The sequence below is a fragment of the Hemicordylus capensis genome, chromosome 4, assembly GCF_027244095.1.
Source record: "Hemicordylus capensis ecotype Gifberg chromosome 4, rHemCap1.1.pri, whole genome shotgun sequence".
Lineage (NCBI taxonomy): Eukaryota > Metazoa > Chordata > Lepidosauria > Squamata > Cordylidae > Hemicordylus > Hemicordylus capensis.
This window is the reverse complement of record NC_069660.1, coordinates 97,048,568-97,069,474: the sequence shown is the minus strand read 5'-3', so window position 1 is coordinate 97,069,474 and position 20,907 is coordinate 97,048,568. Positions and strand designations below refer to the sequence as shown.

Sequence of the window (20,907 nt, the reverse complement as noted above, 5' to 3'; positions counted from 1 at the left end):
AGCAAGCTTGTTTGTTTGTATTTTTGTATTTTGTTCTTTTGCCAATTGAACCGTACAACAACTGTTCCTGTACTGTGTTTCTGAACTGAAACCTTTTCTTCAAGTAAACTTTCTTATTTTTATACTACTTTCCTGGTATGCCTGTCAGTTATTTTAGCACCACCTCACACCTACCTGCCCTTTTATACCACACTACTGAATGTTGGTTTTGGTTTTTAAAGACAAAGAGCCGATTCTCAATAGGATTTGCAGGGAGGAAGCCCTGAAGAGCTTACCTCCCTGCAGACAATCTGTTTTTGTCCCTTGGGCAGTAAGATAGCCTGCCCAGATGAGCACCAGCTGCTGCCAGTAGCTCCAAGGGTTGGTGTGCCAGGGCGCATCACCCTGCATTGCCTGCCCCCTGAGCTCCAATAATGCACCACATGAGATCCCCCCTCCCCTCCTCACGAGCACCGCAGAAGGTCAGCCACAGCTGACAGATGATCCAAAAAACCAGATGATCCTTGTTTGGGAGGGAGGCTTCACAAGCAGGTTGGCCACCATGGTGCCGCCAGGATTGGGTCTATCCCAGCAGTACACATGCATATGCAAAACCAGTCTGGGCTTCCTTATTCACACATGCACGTGTAAATAGCCTCACAGGGTACAGTGATTGGGAGTCTAACCAGTCACACAGGTCAAAAAGCTTATTCTGGTGGCACTGGATGGTTAGACTGAGAGCCAGCTGTGGCCAAGCCCTTGGTCACAGCTGGGATGAAATTTGGAGAGATGGAGGTGTTTGTTACCAAGTTACTCTGTACCAGATTTTAGGCAGGTTGAATTTTATGGCAAACAGTTCAGGGCTTATAATTATGGGATGCAGTTTTTATGCCACATATTAACTATTCAAGCACTCTCTTGCCTTTATAATGCACACGCACACATACAAACTTCCTTTTCTTCCATTTGTTTAGGGTGTGCTGTTCTAAATGCAGAAATGTTAAAACAATGTTAAAAATAAACTCTTTTATACATTTTAAGCTCAACATATGTCTCCTTTTATCCATAGTTAAAACAGATTCATGAACAAAAATGTTCTCATTTGAATCTCTGCATTCAGTAACATGTCACCATGTTCTTACTAATCAAGACACTTGGGAATCAGCCTTTTGGACTGAATAAAATCACTTTAAAAATATTAGAATGTCCTACAAATATGACTCAACAGCCACATGATCGTTGTAAAAAAAGTCTGTTATTTTAAGATAAAAGAAGCAGAGAATTTATCAATGATAAGAAAATGACAGACATTCAAAGGGAAGGCAGGAAATATTAATATTTACTCTTACAACTGTAATACTTTGTGAACAAATTGATGTATGTAAAAAAAAAGCCATAATAATCCAGGTTGCAGCTTGAAAATCCTGCCTTCAGCCACATAGATCAAATATGTTTGTCTGGGACTTAAAATTAGTTTAACTTACTGAGTAAATAACAATCCATACAGGAATCAACAAAACTGCTCTGGTCTTGAACAGGTTGTTGAATTTCACTCAATCACAGCCTATTTTTAGTCTGGCTAGTTATCAAAATCCCACATGTTCTTGCAGCATTTCCAAAGGTAAAGGTCACAGGTCTCTAAGGTTCATAAATGTTCACTTATATTACAGCTTGGATTACACTTTTTTCCTCTTACAGAAGTTCTATTAAAGAAACAGTTTCATGTATTTAAGCAGTTCCATGATGAGCAGAAAGAAATCCAACAGATGCAGTTTTCCCAGCATGAAGATGAGAAAAGTTCTGCCTACTGGATTTCTGCATGCCATGCAGGGGCGTCGGGTGTAGCAAGGTTGGAGTGGACCCAGAGACAAGATTTTAAAATGGGCCCCCCCTTCGATGAAGCCCAGCTTATGAAGTAAAGAAATCTTAAATGAGGCTGAATAGTGGTAACAAAAAGCATAGTTAGTAAAATCTCTCTCTCCCTCCCTCCCTCCCTCTCTCTCTCTCTCTCTCTCTCTCTCTCTCTCTCTCTCTCTCTCTCTATATATATATATAACACCTATGTGCCACAATAGAACATCCTCCTAAATTTTTTTAAAAGGTTTTATAAATTGTGGACGATGCAAGTCATTTAATGGTACTAGAGAAAGACATGCTGTTCTGGTAGCTCCAGGTCTTAACACTCACATCAATTTCGGAGGATGAATACAATTGAAGGAGGCCTTGGTGGGTGCATGGCTGGGGGAGTCAGTCATGTGACTTGCCTCTGGGGGGGCCCCCAAGGCAGTGGGCCCCCAGACAACTGCCTCCCTTTGCCCTATTATAGTTACGCCCCTGATGCCGTGAATTCTAGAACAAGGGATATTTTCCAGCCTTTGTTTAGTGTCCATCTGTTGGGGGTAGAGAGGGAAGCAACATATTTTGATATACATAGCAGGGATGTGCATGAATTGAATTTATATCTGGGGTTAAAAAAAAAGTTGTCCAAAAACTTGATGCAAAAAGTGGAATTTTTTCACCCCAGATATAAATTGGGCTACACTCTAACACATGATGAAAAAGTTGAATTGTGTGTGAAAACTGTGAATGCTCCCTGACAGCTCACAGGGACTTTGGGGTAAATCTGCCTGATATGTGAAATCACACCCTCCATTCCAGAGGAGATGCAAGCTAAAGGGCTTTAAAAGTCCCATGTGGAAAAATGCCCATGCAAGTCTTGATCTCTACTATTGCTGATTTAGCTCCAATTCTGCCATAAAGCAGGAATAAATCATTTTTTAAAAAAATGTTTGTATTGAACTTGTATAGTTGTTTTTATCTTGCTGTTAACCACTCTGGGGGTCTTAGGATGAAGGGTGGAAAACAAATATAAATAATAACATAAATAATAATTTGATGTCAAGCACATATGAGGCACTATCACTTTTTTCTTTTACCCAGGAAGATGACTGATTAACAGTGGGGCCTCTAAGGCATGTGTGTGTGTGTGCATGCTCACATATTTTTAAATGTCCACTCCATTAATTTTAGATCCCGCTCAGGTTGACTCAGGAATGTCCTGCTCTAACTGCATGTGCACACAGACTGCTTTGATACCACCACCCAGAACAAAATTCATTTTCCACACAGTTAAAAAAAAATTAGAGAGAACACTGCTGATTAATATTAGGAAGGAAATCCAGGACAATGAACCTGTGATACTGTAATTTGACAAGACCTGTCACATATAACTGGGTTTGTGGAGAGCACTTCTTTACACAGAGGTGTACATATGCTATGCTAAAAAGCACACTCCAGGAAAACTCAAATTTTATTTGAAATCCCTTATGCAAATTAAGCAGTTTTTAAGTAAACCCAAGGAATGTGTATGCTTGATTGTGCTGGATTCTCAAGTAATGGGAAGAATCTTTTTTGTTGGCAAAAACAGAGGCAGGCAATAGGCCAGGATATAGTTCAGGGCACTAGAGCACCATGCACTTTCAGATCAGCTAACAAGGCTGCAGTGCGGTTCAGGTTATTGTACTTTCTGCACCTAGCTACTTCACCGGCTGAGAGGACTTCCTATCTGGACGCCCACAACCCCCAAAAATGGTTGATTGATGTAGCAATTTCTTTATCTAGTCAATACTAGTAAAATAAAATAAAATAATAATAATAATAATAATGGAGGCTATACCTCCCTCGCAACTCAGGTGGAAGAGGAATGCTGCAAGTCCATCAAACAGTAGAGGAGGAGAAAAAAGGACTTGAAGAATATATCAAGGACAGTGAAGAAGATGCACTTCAAATGCTCAAGAACGAGAAACTATTCAACACCAATGAAACAAAGCAGGCCTACAAGAAAGAACAGGTCAAGAACCGAGCAAAAAAATGGAAAAATAAGCCACTGCATGGTCAATATTTGCACAATATAACTGGAAAATCGGACATCACCAAGTCCTGGCAATGGCTTAAGAATGGCAACTTGAAGAAAGAAACAGAGGTTTTAATACTGGCTGCACAGGAACAGGCACTAAGAACAAATGCAATAAGAGCAAAAGTCGTAAAATCCACCACAAACAGCAAGTGCCGCCTTTGTAAAGAAGCAGATGAAACAGTGGACCACCTAATCAGCTGTTGTAAAAAGATCGCACAGACTGACTACAAACAAAGGCATGACAAGGTAGCAGGGATGATACACTGGAACATCTGCAAAAAAAAATACAAGCTACCTGTAGCCAAAAATTGGTGGGACCATACAATTGAAAAAGTTGTCGAAAATGAAGATGCAAAAATATTATGGGACTTCCGACTACAAACAGACAAACATCTGCCACATAATACACCAGATATAACTGTAGTCGAGAAGAAAGAAAAACAAGTTAAAATAATCGACATAGCAGTACCAGGGGATAGCAGAACAGAAGAAAAAGAAATAGAAAAAAATCACAAAATACTAAAATCTACAAATGGAAATTGAAAGGCTGTGGCAGAAAAAGACCAAAATAACCCCAGTGGTAATTGGCACCCTAGGTGCAATTCCAAAACAACTTGAAGAGCACCTCAACACCCTAGGGGCCACAGAAATCACCATCAGCCAGTTACAAAACGCAACTTTCCTGGGAACAGCCTATATTTTGTGATGATATCTATAATAATCTACAACACTGACAATAAAATTCAACCATCCCAGGTCCTCAGGAAGGACTTGATATCTGGATAAAACAAACCAGTCAATAACACCTGTCTGACTGTGTAAACAAGAAATAATAATAATTATATTATTATTTTTTATTCGATTTCTATACCGCCCTTCCAAAAATGGCTCAGGGTGGTTTACACAGAGAAATAATAAATAAATAAGATGGATGCCTGTCCGCAAAGGGCTCACAATCTAAAAGAAACACAAGATAGATACCAGCAACAGTCACTGGAGGTACTGTGCTGGAGGTGAATAGGGCCAGTTACTCTCCTCCTGCTCAATAAAAAGAATCATCACATTAAAAGGTGCCTCTTTGCCAAGTTAGCAGGGGTTGAAAAAGGCTTTGGGAAAATGTTGCAAAAGGCTTTGGAAAATTGAATATCGTATGCATATCTATATATTTAATTCTCTAAGACGTTAATCCCATGTGTGGCAGCTCTCACGAGAGTTCGGAGAGCTGCCAGATAGCCATGGGTATGGGTGGGAGGGAAAAAAATTGGGATGGCCAGTGGGAGGAAAAAAGCTGTGACGGCAGGGAGGGAAGGGTGATGGGTGAGTGGAAGAAGGTGGCAACGGAGGGGGGGATGACAGCGGGTGGGCCAAAAGCCAGGAGTGCTGGCGGGGTGGGAGAGACCATGTCGGTGGGTGGGCGGCGGAGAGGGTAGCAACCTTCCTCTCTGGCCTGCCTACCAGCCAAAAGACAGGAGTGCCCGGCGGTGTGTGTGAGAGATGATGGCAGTGGGCAGGTGGCGGAGAGGGCGGTGGAGCCTCCCTCTCTGGCCTACCAGCTGGCTAAAAGGCAAGAGCACTAGTGTGTGTGTGGGGGGGGGAGACGATGGCAGTGGGCGAGCAGCAGAGAGGGCGGCATAACCACCCTCTCCGGCCCGCCTGCTGGCCAAAAGGCAGGAGCACCCGGTGAGGGGCAGATGAGAGGAAGCGGCGGCTGGCAGTGGAGGAGAAGTGGCGCACTGGCGGCCAGGCCAGCCAGCTGCGGAAGTAGAATGAGCTGGGGGGGGGGGAGAGAATGAATTGGGGCTGGTAGGGAGAATGAAATGGGGCTGAAGGGAGGGACAGGGAGAACTAGGGGCACAGATGCTCTGCGCCAGGTCAGCTAGTGTAGTGGTTAGAGTGCTGGACTAGGACTGGGGAGACCCGGGTGCAAATCCCCATTCAGCCATGAGACTTGCTGGGTGACTCAGTCACTTCTCTCTCAGCCTAACCTACTTCACAGGGTTGTTGTGAGGAGAAACTTAAGTATGCAGTTGTTGGAGATGAACTTCCAGTGCATTGACCTTTTGCACCAACTGTCCTAATGACCACTGGGGCCTTGGGAGTAGAGACAGTGAATCAGGGTCTCCCTATCTGTCCCTACTCTATCACCCCTGAACTGACTCTGCAGCACTTCCTGTGCCGAGTCAGAATCCCTTCCTTCCCTCTTAGCAGATGGAAACATTTCTCTCTCTCTCCTTACCTATCCATTATGTAGTCCTTTAGATTAGATATGGGTCTTTCCTATCTAAGTGTATTTAACCAATAAATATTTAGTGTTTAGTCATACAAGGATCTCCATGTGTTTTCTCTAAATAGCTGCAATATCCAAACCATCCTCTGCTACATACTCTGTAACTGGAGTGTGTGCTCATTCCTTAGTGCTCTGCTGTTTTACCTATTGTGGGTAAAAATCAACAACCTCTAACAGTAATACTTGGAGGAAAAGTATTTCTTGGGCTCCTTGGAGGAAAAGCGGGATATAATGTAATAAATAAATAAATAAACAAACAAACAAATAATAAATAATAAATAAATAAAATATGATAATCCCGCAGTAGCAGTAGCTATGCTTTCAAAATATAGCCTTTAACTTCACATTATTTCACTCATATTTGTTTCATTCTGTGTCTGTTTGTATCACGCTTTCTTCACCCTGAATGGTCCCGCAACAAACTGATGATTGTATTCATAGATGACCATAGATCCCACATCTGTTTGTGGCCATATTATGTTCTGCAGCAAAAGGTAATCCTTGTTCACATCCACTGAAAGGTATTTCACATTCAGCATTTCAAAAAGTTACTTGCACAAAATAATCAATGCACACAAGCAGGTAAAAATATGTAACTTTTATATATGACTTTGCACCAAAGTATCAGTTTTGGAGATACAGTGTAAAATGTTTTACTGTACAATAGGGTGATTTGCACACAGCCAAGAAAAAGATAGAAAAGGAGGAGTGGGGAGCAGAGATGAATAGAGGAAAATAAATGCTAAGATAGTGCAATATTACCTTTCAAATTTGTTTTAAGAGAAATGAGAGACTGGGTGGGGGATGGAAGAAAGGCTGTAATTGACAGATCTTATGTGACAGAAATAGTACAAACCAAAAATGCTAAGCAAAGCAGATCATGTTAAAACAGTCAGTGCAAACTAAGTGTATCCAAAGGGGAAATTAAATCCAGAGAGCGTATCTATATTATTACAAACTGAACCAGACAGTCAAGCAACTATGGTCAGACTGTAATGGATTATACATACATTCTGTGGTTCAAACACACAATAGGATATATAAACTACAACTCCCTTCATTCTTTGGTCCATCGACATGTTAACACTGGAATTTTGTTAAAATCTGGCACATTTGAGGGTCAATAAACAATTATACCTCTTGGCTTTTGAGATGAGCATGAATTTAAAGAACAGTGGCAACTTTGAGGAGCAGGATTCCAGGACTGTCTATTAATTAGTTATATTACAGTGCATAAACACAATGAAGAAATGTCATCAGAGTTCAGATATTTGATTCTATATGAGAAGGCACCAGTTTGTGCATTTATCAACAGCATGACAGGCAGCAATTCAACAGGCATAGTGACACACAGAGTCACCTTAAATGGCGCAGCGGGAAAATGCTTGACTAACAAGCAGAAGGTTGCCAGTTCAAATCCCCACTGGTACTATATCAGGCAGTAGCAATATAGGAAGATGCTGAAAGGCATCATTTCACACTGTGTGGGAGGAGGCAATGGTAAACCCCTCCTGTATTCTTCCAAAGACAGGGCTCTGTGGGTGCCAGGAGTCAAAATCGACAGCACACTTTACCTTAGTGACACACAGAATTGAGGGGAAGTAATAGGAAAAAACTGTACCGGTTTTTCTCTTCCATTACACCCACTAAAGGTATGGGGTTCTGAAAAAAATGTATTTTTAATCACTGTTTCCTCCCATTCCGGCTTTTAGAAGTGTCATATTGACAAATGCAGTACAACATGTCAAATAGTATTTTAAGAAAACAGCACGTTCCTCTTCATTGTTCGTTGGTCTTTGTTTTTTGTTGGGCGTTGTAGTCCCAAATCTGAGGACTCAAGCTTGAGACCTCTCTTGTCTAAGATGCTGCAAGTCTCTTCATATATTGCCTCTTCTTTAAGCACCTTCAGGCAGCATTCCACGAAACAGCAGAAAGTGGAGCCCGGGGCCAACAACGCACCTGAAAATTGCGACAGACGGTAAAGACAGGAGCAGAGAACCCATGAGAGGAGAAAAGGCCTGAACAGAAGCCCCTGTAGACCTTAATCACATCCAAATTTGCCCCCCTGATTTCAAGTAGAATAACGCCCAAGTGACCGCCGTTCCCAAGATTATCGCCCGATTCTATCCACGTTTATTCGTTACTTTCAAGTGGTTTCTAAGGCCTCATTCTAAACAGGTCGTAAATTCGAGTGCTTTTTTTTTTTTTAACCTTCTGCAACCACGAGGTCTCGCAGCTCTTTAAAAACAAAAGGGAAAGTACATGAAATATGAGGCAGCTCGCCTAAAAGAATGTGGTAGTAGCACGCAAGTCCCCAGGCAGCATATACACTGTTGTGAATCCGGTTTTCTTTTCTTTTCGGGGATCTTTTACAGTTCAACCACCCTGGCGTTTACGTGCGTAGTAGTAATTCTGCCTAAGCATTCCACCGTCTTTCGCCCCTGGGGTTCCCATGGCAACGGCACACCCCCCGCCCCCGCCCGTTCCATTCATGCTCAGGCAGCAGCCTGGCTTCTCCTCCCTCCCTCGGCACGTGACGAGGGATGCTCGCTCTCTCTCTCCCCCCCTTTCAAAGTATCCGTGCATGCTTCACCAAGCCGCTTCCGGGTGGGTGTGGGGCTTGCTGTTGTCCTGCCCCGAGGCGGCGGCGAGGAAGCGGGAGGAGGAGAGGAGGTTCCCGTCAACATGGCGGCGCGCAGAGCGGGTGGCCGCCGCGGCAATTCCAGCGGGAGTCGTGCTTGAGCCCGAGCCCCGAGGGACGCCATGGAGAGCGAGGAGGAGCAGCACATGACCACGCTGCTGTGCATGGGCTTCTCGGACGCGGCCGCCATCCGCAGGGCCCTCCGCCTGGCCAAGAATGACATCAACGAGGCTGTGGCGCTGCTCACCAACGAGCGGCCCGGCCTGCACTACGAGCCCATGGACAGCGGAGGAGGCGGAGGCGGCCAGGGAGGGGGAAGTGGTGGCGGTAGCGGACTGGGAGGGCCCCAGCAAAGCAGCGGCTCTCGTGGTGGAGGAGACGGCGACGGCACCGGTGGTGGAGGCGGCGGCGGCAGCGTTGGTGGCGGCAGCAGCAGCAGCGGTTTCGACCCGCCCCCTGCTTACCATGAGGTGGTGGAGAACGAGGTAACGGGAGCCGGCGGAGGCGAGGCTAAGCGGGAAAGAGAAGGGCTGGGTATGTGCACGCGTAGAGCAGCCCCCGCCCCGGCCGCCTCTGCAGCGATGAGTGTACAGGATTCCTCGCTTAGAAACGAGCCCTCTCTCTTCTGGGCGAGGAGCACCTGTGCTTTGCCTCTGAGCCCCGGTTCTCACAGAGTGCAGGAGAACTGGAAACTCCCGAGCCACCGAAATGCCTAGTTACGGCAGCAACCGCCTGCCTCCTCCACCTTAGAGAGTCCCCGGGGTAAAAGGAACAGAGGCCTATGACTCCTCCTCGCCCCGTCCTTGAATCCCCGCTCAGTCTTGCTTTGAAGTCTTATTCCTAAAACGATCCCTCTGTTATAGGGATCCTAGACTGAATGAGGGCCTTTCTACAACCGTTTTTGGTCCTCAGTTTCGATATCAGTCTCCGCGGGCTGACGTCTCCTCTTTTGCACCACCAAGAAAACACCACAGCAGGCACGTTTTCCTGAGTGTTTTCTATAAGCACGTCAGATGACTGCATGGTGCATCGAACAGCTGATTGCTGATCCTGTGTGTGTTTGTGTCCTGGTTTGACATGGGAAGAATAACATAGTTTCAAGCTTGGAAAGAGTTGTTTCTCATCTCAGTCTTGCCTGGGCAGTAGTGATGAAGAGTTATGAGCCAGGTAGCTGTCTTTTCTCTCTGTCACTCATCATCACACACAAAGTCCTCCCCCGCCCCAGCACAGGTGAATCTAGAACTTGTGTGCTGCTCAGGTGGCATTATTGCTTTGTTCTTACTTTGCAAGGATTGCAGCAGTGTGTTGATAGTAGTCCACAGTATATGTGTTTTATGTGTTGCTCTTTGCCTTTGTGGCCCAAAGCAGTTATCTAGAAGAATCTATCCATCAATAATAACTGTTGTATGAACACAGTGTAAGTTGCCCCACAAGTGGACAAATTTATAAAGATAGTAGCTGCTTCTAATAATTAGACTGATTCAACCAGATCAATCTTTGCATATCTGTGCACTCTGAACTGGCCCTATCCACCCCCAGTACAGTACCTCCAGTGATTGTTGCTGGTGTATATCTTACGTTTCTTTTTAGATCGTGAGCCCTTTGGGGACAGGGAGCTATCTTGTTTGTTTGTTTGTTTGTTTGTTTGTTTGTTTGTTTGTTTGTTTGTTTGTTGTTTTTCTCTGTAAACTGCTTTGGAAACTTTTGTAGAAAAGCGGTATATAAATATTTGTTGTCATCGTCTGTAAAGCTAGCTGCTTTTCATTCCTCAGGTGTGTCTAAATTCCACAACTACTGCCTCGAACAGAGGGCATAGGAAATATTCCATTAAGAGTTACTTGCAATTTCAAAATTGCTGTTTTACATATATATAAAACCATGGGTTGTATTCTAAGGAAGTTAGGATCAGTGTTCCCTCTAAGGCGTGTGCACATGTGTGCACTCACAAGTTTTTTTTATGTCCACTCAGTTAATTTTAGTTCCTGCTCTGGTTGAATCAGGAAGCCCCATTCTGAATGCATGTGTGCACATACTGTCTTGATACTTCCATTCAGAACAAAATTCATTACACACACAGATGGAAAAAATTAGAGAGAACACTGGTTAGGATCTTAAGTCCCACTGAAATTAATGGGACTTCAGTGGGTTACGATGATCAGCTTCTGTCATTGATTTCAATGGTGGTTAGTTATGACTGACAAGGTACAATCGTCAGTGTGTTCTTCATTTTTCTTATTCCAAGGTTTTAGAAGATACTAATCAGGATCTACTGTCAGGCCGTCAGTTATGTTTGCATATTAAGTTTGCTGGAGTGTTTATACAAAAGGTTTGAAAATACACTTGATTTGAAACAAACTATACTTTTAAACACCTGTAGTTCTTTTATAAATCTTGATTAAAATTGTCAAGAGGTGAAGTACCATATTTACTCAAATCGAAGCTGACTCTGAATTTAAGACCACCTGCTTAAAAAGTAGAGGTTAAATACAGGTTGTACCTTCATTTACTCAAAAGGAACCCTCAAGGCACATTTACTTCTCATAGCCCATTCCTCTGTGTTCCTTCCATAGGTGTTAAAACCTTCAAGTCCTTAATCATTCTCCTTCCTGGATCTGCCTGAGCCTAAAAACTGATAGGACCCCTTCCCCAAGTTTTGGCTACCGAGATATAATAAACCTGTCTTCTTGTCTAGCTCTTTTTTGATTCAATTTTTTATATTATACATGGGAAGTGCCTCCAGATAATCAGTAACAGAGGACTAGTTCAGTGTCCCCTTTTACCCTATAAATTGACCCATTAGCTCCTTCCGATTTGCTCAGTCTCTGTGGTTAGTCCCAAGGCTGTTACTATACCCTGCTTCTTCCAGTGATTGTACCCTAAAAACTCTGTTCCCTCCTTTATATCAGACAGGTTGTACAGGGAGTTTTCTTTTCCTCCACTCCCAGGAACCCCCTTTCTCATGGATGTATGAGTATCTCCATGTGTGCTTACTTGTGATGTATTAGGCTAGAAGGTTTTATTAGATCCAGAAGGCTCTCCCCATGGGGAGCCCCAACCCAGGGCAGAAGCCCCAAGAAAGCAGATTCTTGTTGAATCCACCAGGCTGGGACATTTTTTCGGAGATGTGTGACTGGACCTCCCAACATCTTTATTATTACTTTCAAGTAATCATAGTGCAGTGGTGCTGGGAAGGAATGGTGGTCCCTCCCCCTGTATGTTTTTCTATCTAAACTGTACTCCCTGAAGTTGCTGTTTGTGCTTCTGGGGAACGTGAAAGATACTTGAATGTTTGATCCTAAGGAAAGCAGTCTTCATAGATAGCCCTTACTGGCCTTGTTATTACCTTATCATTAGAACTACTGTATTCTTTCTTGTTAGCAAAAAGATGGAATGATGCTGTTTTTCTCTTGGACTCCAATATTGGTACTTGTGCACTGCATACTTGCCCTCCTCCCCATAGTTCAGTTGCTTTAACTTTGTTTTTCATCCCACTGAACTCATCTTGGATAACTGAAGATAGTAGCAGAAGATGCCTACCACCTTTAATTTTGCGTATTCATGGATGTGCAGTTGCTATGAGGAACTTAGTTTATGGATTCATTCCCCAGCACATTCTGAAATTCTGAATCACTTTATTAATGCTTAATCCATGTAGAGCAATGAATAATTAATATACAGTGCTTTTAGTGTGTGCTTTTTACTTTGCTTATCTCCTCCATCTTCAGATAGGAGATTGTTTTGGAAAGAGTGTTTTGATCCAGATGTCAGAAGCCCTATAGTCTTGTCACATGGTACATCAAAGCTTGCGCTTGAATGTTAAGATGCTACTAATTTGAATTTCTTAGGTGAGTGCATGCACACAGTCTTGAGGTGTACCATGAGGAGATTGAGATAGGCAAACATTCTGCAGTCTAATAAATATGAATAGTATTTATCTTTATAAATCAAAAATAGTTAACACAACCAATTAACAAGTATACACCAAAACTCAAGCGCCCCAGATGCAAATCACTGTCAACTATGTGGCATGGTTTTAACTAAGTGTCGCTAGTTGGAAGTTTGTCAGAGTTCTTAATATGTAAGTGATTGTGTACACACTTGTTTTTTAATGTTTTGTCTATCCGTTTCTTCCTTTTTCTCTTCTCTCAGCTTCTTCACTACGATGAGACATATGGAAATATTTTAATATATTAAATATTGCTTATGACTTTATCTGTCAAGTGCAGATAATTTACTTTTAGTTTTAGTTCGATCTGTTTGATTTACTTGTTAGTGGATTTGGTTGAGTTCACAGTTGTCTGTGTTTTCTTGGTGTAGTTTTGTGATCATTCTGGAAATCAAAAATAACTTAGAGACATTGACAGGTTAGAGTATGAAACTGATATATATTTCACAGATTAAGAACATAAGAACAGCCCTGCTGGATCAGGCCCAAGGCCCATCTACTCCAGCATCCTGTTTCACACAGTGGCCCACCAGATGCCACTGGAAGCCTACAGCAGGAGTTGAGGGCATGCCCTCTCTCCTGCTGTTACTCCCCTGCAACTGGTACTCAGAGGCATCTTGCCTTTGAGGCTGGAGGTGGCCCTCCGACTAGTAGCCATTGATAGACCTCTCCTCCATGAAGTTATCCAAGCCCCTCTTAAAGCCATCCAAGTTGTTGGCTGTCACCACATCTTGTGGCAGAGAATTCCACAAGTTGATTATGTGTTGTGTTTCAGATGGAGGTGTGTTGGATTATTTAAGTTTGAATCTCCTCTGTGCAGGGCTCATTCTTGATATGGCAACTTTTGCCTTGTGCAAAATCGGGATTACAGGTGTAGTAAATTGCAGGGCTGTAGCTCATATAGGGAAGTACCCATACAATTTAGATACTTCTGTTTAGATACTTCTGTCATGAATGAGCTCTGAGTGTCATAGATATGCAGTTGAGAAACTCCTGTTAGGTGGTGTGTTTTTTTACCACTTATTACTGACATTTCTGCTGGTTTCATTTTTTTCTTAACTTACAGATTGCCATTTTAAGATAGATAAGTCACTGCTAAACTTTCTCCCAGCGAAATCAGTGGACAGGCAGCTGGTTCGGATGATAGTTCCACAGAAATGATAAAAAGGGAGGGAAACTGAGTGTGCATCTGTTGTGATGGCTTCTGCATCCCTTGTGTGCTCGTGGTGGTGGTGGGAGTTTTCCAAATGGCTGCTCTAGACGCACTACACATGCTAGTTTAAACTGTCATCTGGAGAGGACATTACAACAGGCACACATTTGCCATGTCCCCCTTTTAATCACGTGGGCTAGGGAAGTATTGGTGAAACAGTTTAGAGTGCTTTAACTTTGGACTTATGCCTATGTGCTGTGGATCTTTAAATGAAGAGGTTGTGGGATCTTGGCTGTAGGGATTGTACGTTACTGGTGTGTTACAATCTTGTGTAAACTATACGTTTGTATCCATATGCAGTTTCTGTATAAAACTGTAACAGATTTTTGGTAGTGGTGTCATTGCCTTTCTGGTTCTGTATTGTTAGTATCTTCGTATTTTTCCTGGCACCTTTATTTTTGGAGCAGATATATCTGGACTGTGCCTATTTAACCTTATTTCTAGTCTTCAGCAAAATACAATGGGTAATTTTGCCACCGTTAAGAACTGATATATCGGGAATACACTGAAAGTAGTTAATGTGTGCAGTTTTCAGTAGCTTGCCTACAATCTTGCTTGCCTCTAACTTTAAAGGATTTCCAAATTCTATGTGAAGTATTTTGCTGTTTACTGAAGTAGCCTCCAAATGAATATTTAATGATGTAATAGAAATGGTTATCATTGGTATGGAGGTAAGGTCACTTATGCATGGAACAAACAACAGCTCAGCTGGGCAGGAAGTATCTTTCAGATACCGTTCATTAGAGACATTTTCTGGTCATCTTCCCAGTCAGAAGTTCTATTCAGTGACAGCTGCTTAATAAGGAAGTGAAATGTTAAAGGAAAATGGGACTAAACAAAAATTGCCAGTGTTAGAAGTTAATTCCAGCAAAGCATTTGGAAATCCTTTTGGATTAAGAACAGTGGTCTCTTGTAAGAAAAAGCCTGGGAGGATCTTTATCTTTTATTTTATTTTTTTGATAACTTTTGTTTAGAAATGCTTATTTGTACCAGAAACTCAGGGTTGAGGAGAGGTCTGAGGAATTCCAAGTATGTTTTATTTCCTTCTAATGCTAAGTCTTCACTTAGGCATACACACTCTTCTATCACCTGTCTTGCCCATGAGTTGCTTGCTTTTCTTTGCTCACTTTCCACACTTCTTTCAAGTTGTGCTGACTATGTCTGAGGGTAGAAAATACCTACAATTAAGGAAATAGGCTAAAATAAATTCTAACTAAAAGTAGATCTGTACACAATTCCGAATCATTGTGTTGCTATGGAAATATCATAATTTTGTGAATCTGCCATGTAATGCATCCTTAAGTCTTCAAACATTCTGTGGGTGAAATGGGCAAGTGCTTTAATGTGTTCAGTCTTGTGAAATCTTTTATTTGGATGATAGTCCCAACAGAAACAAATAGTATTCTTTGTGTTATAAGAAATAATCAAAATTTCAATTTGTATTAAAGGGAAGTATTAGCTAGCATTGTAGAATGTAAGTTGGGGGAAAAATATATCTCTGCAGCACCCAACTTAAGTACTCCCTAGAACATGTTTATCTGATCTTCAGTTTCCCCTTATTTATTTAATAAAAGCTCCTAAAACAATTAGTAGCTTATGCAAGGTTTTGCAATACTGTAGTGTCAAATTTAAAAAGAAAGTGTTTTAAATTGGTGGTTATGCTTGAAAGCTTTTTAGTGGAAAACAAATTGTGTTGTACTTTCCTAATCTCACAGAGGAAAGCAAAGAAAATGTGCCACATTCATCTGGAAAAAAGTAAGCAGCAATAGGTACTTCTTTGGGGTCTATTGAGGAAAACATGCCTTGTGGGTCTAAGCCTCCCCTTACCCCAGTTTTACAAAGCTCTGCATGGTTTTGCAAAAGGCATGGAAATGATGTCTGCCTGCACACTTTGGGACTTCTCTGTTTTGACACATGACAGGCACCTGACACAGGAAGCACATGTTTTATATAGCAGTTTTGTGAATCCTATGATGATATTATACACCAGCACACAATTGTATGACATTGGTTGCATAATATGTGTAACTGTTTGCCATCTCATTACCATGATGGAGATTGTGGTAGAGGCAACAGCCTTCAATCCTCCTCCCATTTGCTGCGCGATCAGCGTAATGAAGTTTTTCTGCAAATCATCAGAGATCCCTCAACTATGTTGTTCTTGGATAGTGGCTACATCAAGACTGGATGTGCCCTGAAATAGTATGTTCACTTCCTGGTGAGTAGAATGGGGTTGGAGGGGGAGTAACTGGGGGTTATTGGGATGAGGGGGTTTGGGCCTGAGGGTGGAACTCCCTAGGGAGTGGTGATAGGGAAAGAGCTACCTACATGTGCATATCTTCTTTTCCACTTTGCAGGAAAAAGATACCTCTACCCTATCTACTATTAATCAGCCTTCCCTAGTTATATCCCATAGCCCATACACTCTTGACATATGTAATCACAGTAATAGTCTCATTATTTCATAGAATTACATTGCTTGATAAATGATAGTGAAATGAAATTACTGTCCTTCCTCTTTCTGGAGCAAACAGCTGGCAAGGGAATGGTGGTGAGAGCAGCTCCATAACCTTACCTAAGTCTGGAAAGAGTGAGATTTGGGGCATGGGAATTCACTGTTAAGTATTCCCTTCTATATTATAAGTTTTCCCTTTGTTTTGTCCCCTTGATTTGTTCTGAGGCATTGACAGCACAAGTCATGGATCTAGATGCTTTCTGGAAAATCCTGGATAGCATCTGGGTCAATGAAGACAAGCTTTCCTCAGTTAATGAACTGAGTTTCGTTGGTTCACCTGATGGATGATCTCCATTGGGGAATTGACAGAGGGAGTGTGACTCTGGTCCTTTTGGATCTCTTGGCAATTTCTATACTATCAACTATTGTATCTTTCTGGACCATCTGAAACGGTTAAGAGTGGGAGGCACTGGTTTGAAGTGGTTCCGCTCCTACCTCTTGGGCACATTCCAGATGGTGTTGCTTGGAGTTTGCTGTTTTTCAAAATGTGATCTTTTATATGGCATCTCCCAGGGCTCCATACTGTCTCCAGTGCTTTTCAACATCTACATGAAACCGCTGGTAGAGATCACCAGGAGATTTGGTGCAGGATGTTATCAGTATGCTGATGACACCCAAATCTGTTTCTCCATGTCAACATCAGGAGAAGGCATAAACTCCCTAAATGCCTTCCTGGAGGCAGTAATGGGCTGCATAAGGAATAATAAAATGAGACTTAATCCAGATAAGATGGAGGTACTTATTGTGTGGTGTCGGAATCCAGAAGGCAATTTTGATCTGCTGGTTCTGGGTGGGGTCACGCTTCCCCAAAAGGAACACGTAGGCAGTCTGGGTGTGCTTTTGGATCCAAACCTCTCCCTGGCAGTGGCCAGAGGTGCCTTCTATTAGCTTTGGCTGATACACTTGCTGTGTCTATTTCTTGAGATAAACTACCTCAGAACAGGTAACTGTTAACTGAGCAAAGAGGCACCTCTTAAAAGTGGTGATTCTCTTTATTTTGCAGAGGGAGAGCAACTGGCGCTATATATCTCCAGCACAGCATTCCTCCAGTGGCTATTGCTGATCTTTTCTTTTTTTAGATTGTGAGCCCTCTAAGGACAGGGAGCCATCTATCTATCTATCTATCTATCTATCTATCTATCTATCTATCTATGTAAAGCGCTTTGGAAACTTTGGTTGAAAAGCGTTATGTAAATATTTGTCATATTTGCATAACAGTAGTACATATGAGAGCCAGCATGGTATAGTGGTTAGAGTGCTGGACTAGGACCGGGGAGACCCGAGTTCAAATCCCCATTCAGCCATGAAACTAGCTGGGTAACTCTGGGTTAGTCACTTCTCCTTCAGCCTAACCTACTTCACAGGGTTGTTGTGAAAGAGAAACTTAAGTATGTAGTACACCGCTCTGGGCTCCTTGCAGGAAGAGCGGGATATATATGTAATAATAATATATGCTGGTAACCTACTGACTTGACTACTGCAATGCGCTCTATGTGGGGCTGTCTTTGTATGTGGTCTGGAAACTGCAGTTGGTACAGAATGCGGCAGCCATGTTGGTCTCCAAAGAGACTATATTACTATTAGATATATTATCTTTACACTACGCTACACTGGCTACCAATACATTTCCAGACAAAATACAAGGTGCTGGTTATAACCTATAAAGCCCTAAATAGGGATGTGCCCAGAACCGCTCCTCCGCGTTCACTTACCCCTCCTGCCGCATATCCCCCACCAGTGCTCCATTGTATGAAAGCCCCCTGGGGCAGCAGCGTACCTCCCTGCCGCCCCATTGCCTTCCTCGGCCGGAAGTGGCCAGAAGTACCGGGCACCCTCCCCCACCCTTAAGGGAGCACCCTCACCGCCTCCGAAAGCTGTAAGGGTCTTGGTGGCCGAAAAGTTTTTGAGGCTTCCATAATGGCCTCTGAAATGTTTTGGACACATCCTTAGCCCTAAACAGTTTAGGTCCAGGGTATCTAAGAGAACATCTCCTTCACTATGATCCCCACTGCCCATTGAGATCTTCCGGAGAGGTTCATCTGCAATTGCCACCAGCTCATCTGGTGACTACATACGGATGGGCCTTCTCTGTTGCCGCCCCAATACTCTGCTAAAAAAAGAGCCTCCTCATCTCTGACAACTTTTAAAAAGTCTTTAAAGACATATTTATTTACCCAAGCTTTTTAACTAGACTTGTGGCTTTAAATTGCTTTAAGGTTTTAATTTCTGCTTACATTTGTTTTGTTTTGCTGTGAACCGGCCAGAGATGGATGTTTTGGGTGGGGTACAAATAGAAATTAAATAAATAAAATATAAATAAAATAAAATGAAGAGATAATGGACATGCATGCTGGTAAGTACCTATTGTACTGTTGAATTTTACAACAAATATTTGTTGAATTTTATTCTGTTACATTATCTGCCTTGTTCCTGTTTTTAAAAGGGAAAGGTGGGGTAGAAATTACTAAAATAAATGTGTGTGTTTTTAAGACGAGGAGAGCCCACCGCTGTGTAAGGTAGACTGTTCCACTGTCCAACAGCGCCTACAGTTAGGAAATTCTTCCTAATGTGTAGCCTGACTCTACTTTCTTCCATTGGTCTAGTCTTGCCCTCGGGAGCAATAGAGAACAAGAAAAGGCCTATGTGGCAGGTCTTCAGATACTTGGTTATATCTCCCCTTAGTCTCCAAGCTAAACATACCCCATGGTTCCTCATAAGACGTAGTTTTCAGACCCCTCACCATGTTTTCATTCCTCTTCTTCCAGTTTTCAATGCCTTTCTTAAAATGAAGTGCCTAGAACTAGACACTATTCCAAGTGAAGCCTGACCAAAGCAGAATAGAGTGGAACTCTAATTTCTCATGATTTATGTCTTCATTAGTGCAGCCCAAGATTGCATTAGCTGTTTAGCAGCTCTATCATACTACTGATTCATATTCAACTTAAAGTCCACTAAGATACCCAGATCCTTTTCAAATGTACTGCTGCCAAAGCAGGTCTCCTGTATCCTGTACTTGTACATTTTATTTTATTCTATTTTAAATCCAGAGGCAGCACTTTACTGTTGTCTCTGTTGAACATCACCTTTTTGGTTTGACCTGATATTGAAGCCTGTCCTGATTGTTTTGAATATTGGTTGTCTCCTTAGGTGTCAACTCTCACTTCTAACTTTGTAGCATCTACAACTTTGATAAGCATCCTCTCTAGTCTCTCCTCCAAGTCACTTATGAAAAGGTTTAGTAGCACAGGGCTATGGACATGCATGCTGTGATGTGAATGAAACATGATTCGGATGCCGAATCATAGCACATCCCTATAACACGGTGGGATCATGCATCCCCTTTAATGCGGAGGAGATCAGGTTCATACTTGCTCCTCCACTGCATTCTGCCATTTCCTTAATTGCAACCCCTCCCCTGCTATCATTGCACTCCAGCGGCACTCTCCTCCTGCGTGAAACCAGCACACACATGGCTTCCACCCATGCCAGCAGCTGGGGAAAGAGCTGCTGGTGCATGATGATAGCAAGGGAGGTGCACCACAGTTACGTGGCAGCAAGCGGTGGAGAAGCAGGTATAGACCTGCTCTCCTCCATGTTAAAGGGATGTGCACAATCCCACCATGTTAAAGGGATGTGTTGTGATTCAGCATCCAAATAACATTTTGTGCACATCCCTGCTCTGGACAGTGACTTCTCGCTGGGTATGGTGGCTCAGCCAGCTGTGACTCTACCTAACATCAGTATCATTTCACCTGCATTTGGCATCTACAAGAATATTGAGCGACTTTGTCACATGTTTTGCTACAATGAAGGTTCTCTGTACACAGCATTCCATTGATCCACTAAACTAGTAACTCTGTTTTAAAAAGATGAGATTAGTCTGGCATGACTTGTTTTTGCCAAACTTGTGCTGGCTTCTCGTTTGGTGAATGAAGTGCACCATTATTAATTTAATGATCACTATTCCTTTAGAGCTGTTGAAGCAGCAGCACCATAGGGGACTTCTGCTACTGGAACTACCACGGTCCATGCAGGAGTGATAGGACATCTGGGGAAATGTTTGTGCTGTCATATCACATCTAGATTGTGGTGTGTCCTCTCCCTATCATCCTCTCACCATGTTCCACAAGGTAAAGATAAGTTTTGTACACATGTTGGTGGACTACTTGGTTATCCATAAATAACTTTGTTTCTTTTCCTTTTGTCAATAGGTCAGCTTTGAGAAAAGTAAGTGAAAGTGTCCTAGGAACAAATGCTGCATCGTTGTCCAGACCAATTGCAGCATTTGAGGAACTCACTAGGGCCATGAAACAGCTGCCCTCAAGAATTGAAAGAAGTACTGAACTGTGTGCTTTTTTTGTATGCTTTATTTCATACCAAATAAATATTTTGATCAGCAATTGTTTAAAA

General features: G+C 42.6%; 2 protein-coding genes across 2 annotated transcripts in view; both read left to right on the top strand.

Moving 5' to 3' along the window:
• Positions 1–1,796: 1,796 nt before the first annotated feature.
• Positions 1,797–5,039, top strand: LOC128325024 (uncharacterized). Its single transcript, XM_053250370.1, has 2 exons — positions 1,797–1,894; positions 3,672–5,039. The coding sequence occupies exon 2, from the start codon at positions 3,683–3,685 to the stop codon at positions 4,436–4,438; it is 756 nt and encodes a 251-aa protein (XP_053106345.1). The 5' UTR covers positions 1,797–1,894; positions 3,672–3,682; the 3' UTR covers positions 4,439–5,039.
• A 3,631-nt stretch (positions 5,040–8,670) lies between these two features.
• Positions 8,671–20,907, top strand: part of USP24 (ubiquitin specific peptidase 24) — a 195,879-nt gene continuing 183,642 nt past the window's right edge. Inside the window, exon 1 of the mRNA XM_053242957.1 lies at positions 8,671–9,308. Within this exon, the coding sequence (XP_053098932.1) occupies positions 8,946–9,308 (363 nt within the window). The 5' untranslated portion in view covers positions 8,671–8,945. The remainder of the gene's footprint in view (positions 9,309–20,907) is intronic.

Bases quoted from the DNA above. Each gene is read 5' to 3' on its own strand.
- LOC128325024 (XM_053250370.1), top strand. From the start codon at position 3,683: ATGCTGCAAGTCCATCAAACAGTAGAGGAGGAGAAAAAAGGACTTGAA.